General features: G+C 42.8%; 1 protein-coding gene across 1 annotated transcript in view; it reads right to left on the bottom strand.

Annotated features, from left to right (window-relative positions):
- The window catches only part of Depdc7 (DEP domain containing 7), a 24,459-nt gene extending 24,303 nt beyond the window's left edge, over positions 1–156 (bottom strand). Inside the window, exon 1 of the mRNA XM_013019519.1 lies at positions 48–156. Within this exon, the coding sequence (XP_012874973.1) occupies positions 48–120 (73 nt within the window). The 5' untranslated portion in view covers positions 121–156. The remainder of the gene's footprint in view (positions 1–47) is intronic.
- Between the last annotated feature and the right edge of the window lie 8,538 nt (positions 157–8,694).

Here is an 8,694-nt window from a genome sequence, read left to right as displayed (position 1 = left end):
GCTGCCCCCGGAGCGAGGCGAAGGCGTGAGGGGTCCCCGGCACCTACCGGGAGGCTTCTGGGTCGGGCTGTGCAGAGTGGAGAGGTTCAACGCGGCCGCCTTCTCCCGCACCGTGGCCATGGCGCTGGTCGCCCGGGACGCCACCTCCGAGACCGCCGCAGCCGAACCGACTGAGCGCCCGCGCCACCGCGGCCGGTTAACTGGCAGGGGGCGGGGCTCCCCTGCGGGGCGGGGCTGCCTGTTGGCTCCGCCCCTTTAATCACGTGTCTCCCCCGGGCCACGTGTAGCTTGCTGCTGCTTTGCTCCAAAGGCCTTGAGCCGGAGGGGACCGGAGGTGTAAAGCGTTCCGAGGGGCGGGGCGGGGTGGGGCGGGGCCCTGGAAGTCCGCGGGGACACTCACCCGCCAGCTGGGTGCAAACACCGCCCACTGCACTCCGCCCCACCGGTACGAGGACCCTGCCAGTGCTTCAAGTGTGCTCACCTGAACCAGGTCTGGAGGTCTCAGCACCTGCTGGAAAGAGCTGCCTTGTTCAGTTTGTGGGACTTGGGCCTAGAACACAGCTGTGCTAATGATGGTATAAGAATAAATGCATTCAAGCTTCCAGGCCTCCCTTCTCGTTACCAACAAATAAATTCTTATCTAGCCGGGAGGGCAAGGTCTAGAGGTCAGAAGAAGACAGCAGGGTGCTGGCTGCCAAGGAAATCTGTGTTGATTCCAAGGACGCTCTGGGTCAGGTGAGTGGGGACAGTTTGTTTCGGGAAGGGGAGCAGGAAATCCAGGGGTTCCCGTGTGGTGGGCATCTGCAAGGAGGGGCAGTCCAAAGAACAATCACTCAATGGCCCGTACTCACATTTTTTAAGTTTGGGAATAAGTCATTTTCTTTTTTTCCGGTCATAGGGCTTGAACTCCGGGCTTGGGCACTGTCCCTGAGCTTCTTTTGTGCAAGGCTAGCGCTATACCACTTGAGCCACAGCCCCACTTCTTGTTGTCTGGTGATTTATTGAAGATAAGAGTCTCATGGACTTTTCTACCGGGGCTGGCTTTGAACCGTGATCCTCAGATCTCAGCCTCCTGAGTAGCTAGGATTACAGGCGTGAGCCACCGGTGCTTGGCAAATGTTACATTTTTTAAGAGTACTTTTAGAATGAGGATGCTTTGTAATCTGGGTATAAAATAGTATATTGTTTAAGTGTCAGTTCACCACTTAGCTTATTTGGCACAAGCTCCTACATGTACTTGTCTCAGGGAATCTATACTAAAGAGCTGTGACCCTAGGGACTGAGCTTTCCTGTGTGCGGGATAGGGCAACACTTGCTGACCCTGAGTTAGAAAAGGTTGTCAGTCCAGTTAGCCCTTTTTAATGTGCTCTCTCCCCCTGGTGGTAGTAAAACCCAATGTCACTTCTGTTTTTTGTAATTTGTTGGTTATGGCTCACTAAGGCAAATTCCAACTGAGCTTAAGTTTCAAGACTCCCCCAGACACTAGTTGAACATACAAGTGATGCTCATTGCCTGGGAGGTGGAAAAAAACGTCCTTTATTTTGGAAAACAAATCATGACAAATATTAACACGGGGGTCTTTTTCAAATTAGCTCCAAAATACGGAAAACAAGAACATTCTCTCCCTCTCTCTCTCTATTTATTTTTTGATGATTCTGTCTCCTTTACATATGGTGTATTCATGTGTAAATCTTTGGGAGAGGGAGGGCACAGAACTCAAAGGAAAAAGGGTGAAAAGTGCAGCAGTGGAGCTCACTGGACACTGATGAAAGTGAACTACACAACTTATGAGTGGAGATGGGAGGGAGGGACTGGGAGAGAGGGAGGGAACAGAAGGCACTGTGCAAAAGGAAATGTACTTATTACTGTAATTTTAATTGTACATCACAGTTGTAATAACAATAAAGTAATTTTTAAAAAAAGCAGGTGACAGGTGACCTCCGTGACCATTTTGATACTTCATACAGCATCTTGAAGAGTTTTTTGTTGGCTTGTGCTGTACTTGCCAATCTTATCAGCAATGGGAGGATTTTCTTCTCTACCTGTCTATATTCTATACACCTTATAGGCCTAACCCTTTCTGACCTTCACTGCAGTTGTATTCTCTCTCTGAGAATACAATGGCACATGTCAAATGCATTACTATTTACCTGTGGCTTTATTGACCCTCTAGTTATTTTAGCATACAAACACATTTTGATTGCCTAACAAAATTGGAAAATTGTCCAGAACAGGGAGGCTATTTTAACCTTTTAATCTGTGTAGTGTTGGGCACACAGTAGATGTTATGATTGTTGATTGACTGATTATTGATAGGATTGTTGGTTGATATAATTAATTGTTGTCCTCATCAAGATACAGACCCCTACAGCCATGAGTGAAAAAAGATGTGCATGAAGTCCTGTGTTCAAACCTCAGTCCTAGCAAACACACACACACACACAAACACTCAATAGAACCCTAAAAAGAATATCAACTTCCAGTTAGAGGTGTAGTTCATTGATAGAGCACTTGCTTGCTATGCACAATGCCCTGAGTTTGAACCCCAATAGCATACATGCACATAAATGCATATGAACACACCATACATACATACACGTCAGCTTTATGTTTTTATTGTTTAGGTACTGCTATAAACATCCTTAAAACCAGACACTGGTGGCTCACACCTGTAATCATAGCTATTAGGAGGCTTAGATCTGTGGATCACAGTTCAAAGCCAGCCCAGGCCGGAAAGGCTGTGAGACTCTTCTCTCCAATTAACCATCAGAAAACAGGAAGTGGTGCTGTGGCTCTGAGTGGTTGAGGACTAGTCTCCAGCAAAAAGAGCCCATACCGAGTTCAGAGTTCAAGCCCCACAACCAAAAAAAAAGGAAAAAAATCCTCAAAATTTTCCTCTCATATGTGGAAAGCATCAAAATCATAGTTTGTAATGTGAAAGGAAATTTCTTTCACCTCTTTCTTCTTTATTTTTCCCCTTCCTGAACAACTGCTAGCAGCATGCACCAAGATTCTCATTTCTGCACAGTATTTTTCTTTCTACTTAGAGAAGGCATAGAATTAGCATCAAGATAACTAGGCAAACAAGTGGGCTGTCAGATTTGGTTCATTTATAATGATTTACGATGATCATTTATCAAATTGTGGTGTCAAGTCAGTATTATGTTTAGTATTTGGGAAGAACTTCACATGATGAAACTGATCTGAAAATCAAGTTTACTTACGCCACTCAAGAGGGAGGAAAGAGAACAGGAAGTTTATGATTCATTAATAGGTCCTGGTGCAATCTTAAATCCACATACACACAAAAACCAAACCACATCTATTTTCTATAGCAATGTAAGAAAATATAGAGTGAAAAAAATTTATAGTTTTTTTTTTTGTTTTTTCTTATAGAGCTAGGGCTCTAATTCAGGAACTCATATGCTTTGGCAAGAGCTATGCTGATCTACATCTCCAGCCCACAACAGGTCTTATTTATAATTTATTTTCAGTGTAAAGGATTTTGTTTTGTTTGGGTGGGGTCTTGCTATTTTGCACAGGCCAACCTCAAACTCCTGAGCTCAAGGGATCCTCCTCCCTCAGACTTCTGAGAAGCCAGGACAGCAGGCATGAGCCATCATACACAGCTCTTCCTTTTTTTTTTTTTTTTTCTTGGTACTGGGGTTTGATCTCAGGGTCTGGATACTGTCCCTTAGCTTTTGGTTTAAAACTGGTGTTCTACTACCTGAACCACAGCTCCACTTCTTGCTTTTTGCTGGTTAATTGGAGATAAGAGTCTCATGGAGGCTGGGCACTGCTGGTTCATGCCTGTTCTTTAGCCATTCAGGAGGCTGAGATCTAAGGATTCTGGTTCAAAAGCATCCTGGGCAGGAAAATCTGTGAGACTTAGCTTCACTTAACCATCAGAAAACCAGAAGTGGCACTGTGGCTCAAAATGCTAGAGTGCTAGCCTTGAGCAAAAAGAGCTCTGGGAGAATGGAATGTACAGGCCTTGAGTTCAAGCCCCATAACTCATCAAAAAAAAAAAAAAAGAGGCTGGGAAGGTGGCTCAGTGTAGAGTACTTGTCTTGCATGAATGAGGCCTAAGTTTCCATTCCTCGGCACCACATAAGCAGAAAAAGCCGGAAGTGGTGCTGTGACTCAAGTGGTAGAACACTAGCCTTGAGCTGAAGAGCTGAGGGACAGTGCCCAGGCTCAGAGTTCAAGCCCCACGACCAGCCAAAAAAAAAAAGTCTCTTGGCCCTTTCTGCCTGGGCTAGATTCAAACCACAGTCCTCAGATTTCAGCTTCATGCAAAGCTAGAATTACAGGCATGAGCCACTGTACCTCGTTCTTCCTTCTTTCCTTTTTCTTCTTTCTTTTTTTGTCAGTTGTGGGGCTTGAACTCTAGAACTCTGGGCCTGGGCACTGTCCCTCAGCTCTTCAGCTCAAGGCAAGTGCTCTACCACTTGAGCCACAGTACCACTTCCTGTTTTCTGCTGGTTTATTAAAGATGAGAGTTTCTTGAACTTTCCTGCCCAGGCTGGCTTTGAACCATGATCCTCAGATCTCAGTCTCTGGAGTAGCTAGGATTACAGGTGTTAGCCACCAGTCCCTGGCTTTTTTTTTTTTTCCCAGACCTGGAGCTTGAACTCAGGGCCTGGGCACTGTCTTTGAGCTTTTGGCTTAAGGCTAGTGTTCTGCCTTTTGAACCATGTTGCCACTTCCTGTTTTTTTCTGTTTATATGGTACTGAGGAATGGAACCCAGGGCTTCATTCACGCTAGGCAAGCACTCTACCACTAAGCCACATTCCCAGGCACTCCCCCACCTTTTTTGTAAGAACGGAAATTGCTAAGGATATGTTACATTGACTTTAACCATTCATCTATAATGGACATCTGAACTGCTTCCATTTCTTGACTATTTTGAATAATGCTTCAATCAATATAGATGTGCAAGTATCTTCAAGATTTCATTGTCAAGGCTGGGATGTACCTCAGTGATAGAGGTACATTAGCATGTGTGAGGTCTTGGGTTTTATCCCCAGCACATTATGTTAAAGAAAAATATATTTACATATTTGAGAGACTATATATATATACCCAGAAGTGAAATTGCTGGATTGCATAATTATGTTTAGTTTTTGAGGACTCTCTGTACTATTTGCCATGGTAGCCAGACCATTTTACATTCCCACCAGCAATGCAAAAGAGTTCCAACTTTTCCACATCCCTGCCAACATTTTTTTCCTTTTAAATTTTAATTTCTTTAATATTAGTGATGTTGAAAATCTTTTCATATTTTGTTGGTCATTTGTTTTGTTCTTGTTTTTTTTGTTGTTGTTCTTTTTTGATGGTTCTGAGCTTTGAATTCAGGGCCTCACACGTGCTATATAGGTCCTCTACTGCTCAGGGTTTTTGGCCATTTGTATATATATATTTTTTTTTTGGGGGGGGCGGTCCGGTCGTGGGGCCTGAACTCTGGGCTGGGTGCTGTCCCTCAACTCTTCAGCTCAAGGCTAGTGCTCTACCACTTGAGCCACTGCGCCACTTCTGGCTTTTTTTTTTATTGCTTATGTGGTGCTGAGGAATAGAACCCAGGGCCTCATGCATGCAAGGCAAGCGCTCTACCACTGAGCCTCCTTCCCAGCCCATTTTTTTTTTTTTGGCCAGTCTTGAACTCAGAGCCTGGGCACTGTCCCTGAGCTTCTTTTGCTCAAGACTAGAATTCTACTACTTGAGCCACAGCACCACTTCTGAGGAATTGAACTGAGGGCTTCATACATGCTAGGCAAGCACTCTACCACTAAACCACATTCCCAGCCCCATATAATGTATAAATTTTAACCTTTCATATAAGATTGACTTTTCACTCTGCTGTTTCCTTTGATGGGCAGAAGTCTTTTTTTTTTTTTTTTTTTTGGTCATGGGGTTTGAACTCTGGGGGCAGAAGTCCTTAAGTTTAATGCAGTCCCATTTGTCTATGTTTGTTTTTGTTGCCTGTGCTTTGGGCTTCATGTCCCAGGTATCATTACTAAGTATAGTGCCATAGCACTACTAAGTACTGTGTCATGAACCTATCTATCCCCTTAGGTTTCCTTCCAGGAGTTATATAAAGTATTAAGTTACACATTTAAGATGTGAACCCCAGGGCTTGGGTACTGATCCTGAGCTCTTCTGCTCAAGGCTGGAACTCTACCACATGAGTCACAGCTCCACTTCTGGATTTTTGCTGGTTAATTGGAGATAAGAGACTCACAGACTTTCCTGCCTTAGCTAGCTTTGAGCCATGATCCTCAGATCCCAGCCTCTTGAGTAGCTAGGATTATAGGTATGAGCCACATATGCCTGGCTGGGTTAATTTTTATAGCTGTGTAAGGTAAAGGTCCAGCTTCATTCTTTTGTGTCTGGATATCCAGTTTTACAGCACCATTGAAGAGATTCTTTCCCTACGATGTGGTCTATGGTATGGTCAAATTAGACCATATACTTGAGGATTTATTTCTGAGCTCACTATTCTGTTCCAACATTGTGTGTACCTGTCTTTATGCTGATTACAAAAGCACTGGAATTTGTTTTGAAGAAATGCCAGTTTTGGTAAGGTCACTATTTCCTATATTTAGTAGGTGATTTAATAGAAATCTTCAGTCAGGGGTACTGCGATGAAATACAGGATATTGGACTTTCAAGATTTCTGCCTACATTAAGAAAATATGCCAACTTAAAATATATTTAAAACACTATTTATTGGTGAGGATGTGAAGAAATTGGGGCACCTCAGACCTTGTTGATGGAATATAAAATAGTTCAAACACTTTGTAAAAAAAAGTTTGGCAAGTTGCCATATGACCCAGACGGTTTAGGCAAAGGTATTTACTCTTGAGAGTGGAAAGAATGTGTCTACCAAAAGTTGGAAATTAAATGTTCAAAGCACTATGATTTATTACAGCTAGAAAGTGAAAGCAATCCAAATGTTCATGAACCGGTGAATGGATAAAACTGAAATGTGGTTCATGCATAAAGGAGGATTTATCCCCTAGACTGAATGAAGTAGTGATACAAGCTACAGCATGATAGTGATACAGGATACAGCGACAGGATTTTGAGACTATGATGCTAAGTGAAAGAAGTCAGATGTAAAAGGCAGAGTGTGTTTCTAATATGATTCCCTTATACGAATGTCTGCAGTAGACAGCTGCATAAATAGAAAGCAAACTTGCTAGTTCCTAAGGACTGATGGGAGAGAGAAGTAGGCTAATGATTGATTATAGATATGAGATTTCTTTCTAGGATGATTAAAGTCTTCTGGAATTAGATAATGGTAATAGTTATAAAATTTTTCAACATACAAAATACAACCAAGGGCTGGGAAGGTGGCTCAGTGGTAGAGCGGTTGCCTTGCAATGCTTGAGCCCTGGGTTCGATTCCCCAGCACCACATAAGCAAAAAGAAAAAAGCCGGAAGTGGCGCTGTGGCTCAAGTGGTAGAGTGCTAGCCTTGAGCTGAAGAGCTGAGGGACAGCATCCAGGCCCAGAGTTCGGGCCCTACAACCAGACCCCCCCCCCCAAAAAAATACAACCAAATGACACACTTTATTTTTTTGTCAGACATGGGGCTTGAACTCTGGGCCTGAGTGCTGTTCCTCATCTTTTAGCTCAAGGCTAGCATTCTAGCACTTAAGTCACAATGCCACTTCTAGTTTTCTGGTGGTTTATTGGAGATAAGAATTTCTCTTAATTTGTCAAATATCATTTCTAGTGAGTTATATAGTTCTACTATGTCATAATTTTAGGTTATATAAATTTTCTAGTTTTTTGTCTATAAAGTAGGATAACAATACCTATCATCAAATTAAATGAGATAGTAGATAATTACAATTAAAGTATATTTGTTAGCTGGGCATTGGTGGCACACACCTGCAAACCTAGCTACTCAGGAGACTGATATCTGAGGGTCACAGTTCAAAGCCAGTCCCGACAGTAAAGTCAGTGACTCTAACAGTATTTCCAGTAAACTACTCAGAAAAATCCTGAAGTGGTGCTGTGGCTTAAATGGTAGAGCACTAGCTTCGAACCAAAAAAGCTCAGGGACAGTGTCCAGGCTGAGTTCAAGCCCCAGGATCAGCACCCAAAAAAGTATATTTGTGTAGTACATAGTATATGCTTAAAATTCTATTTGTCTATTTGTACATGCATACACTTTAGTCAACAAATTATGTAGAGTATGCCTGTGTTTACATGGGAGGATGAATTTTGGGTTTAAGAGCCATGTATGAGTGTAGGATGTCTGGTTAGGACTTAAGCTCAACCCAATGACAAAACTTCCCTTTTCTTTGAGTGCAATGTAGTTATTCTCTTTTCTAAAGCCTCAATCGTTAAAATACCTAATCATGTCAATATGTTTGTTTCAACAAATGCTTTGCTCCCACTTAAGGGAATGAAATTCTGATGTTCTCCGATTTCTAAAAAATCAGACCTTGTTTCTGTTAACATTTACAAATACTGTATTTACCCTGCAAAAAATGGAGCTAGTTGCTGGTGGCTCACACCTAGAATCTTAGCCACTCCCTTTTCTGGAGGCTGAGATTTGAGAATATAAATTTGAAGCCAGCCTTGGCAGACAAATCCAAGATATTCTTTTTTTTTTTTTTGTCAGTCGTGGGGCTTGAACTCTGGGCCTGGGCTCTGTCCCTCAGCTCTTCAGCTCAAGGC

Source organism: Dipodomys ordii, unplaced genomic scaffold (assembly GCF_000151885.1).
Source record: "Dipodomys ordii isolate 6190 unplaced genomic scaffold, Dord_2.0 Scaffold46, whole genome shotgun sequence".
Classification (NCBI taxonomy): Eukaryota; Metazoa; Chordata; class Mammalia; order Rodentia; family Heteromyidae; genus Dipodomys; species Dipodomys ordii.
Note: the sequence above shows the minus strand (reverse complement) of the source record. Positions and strands in the feature narration are given on the sequence as shown.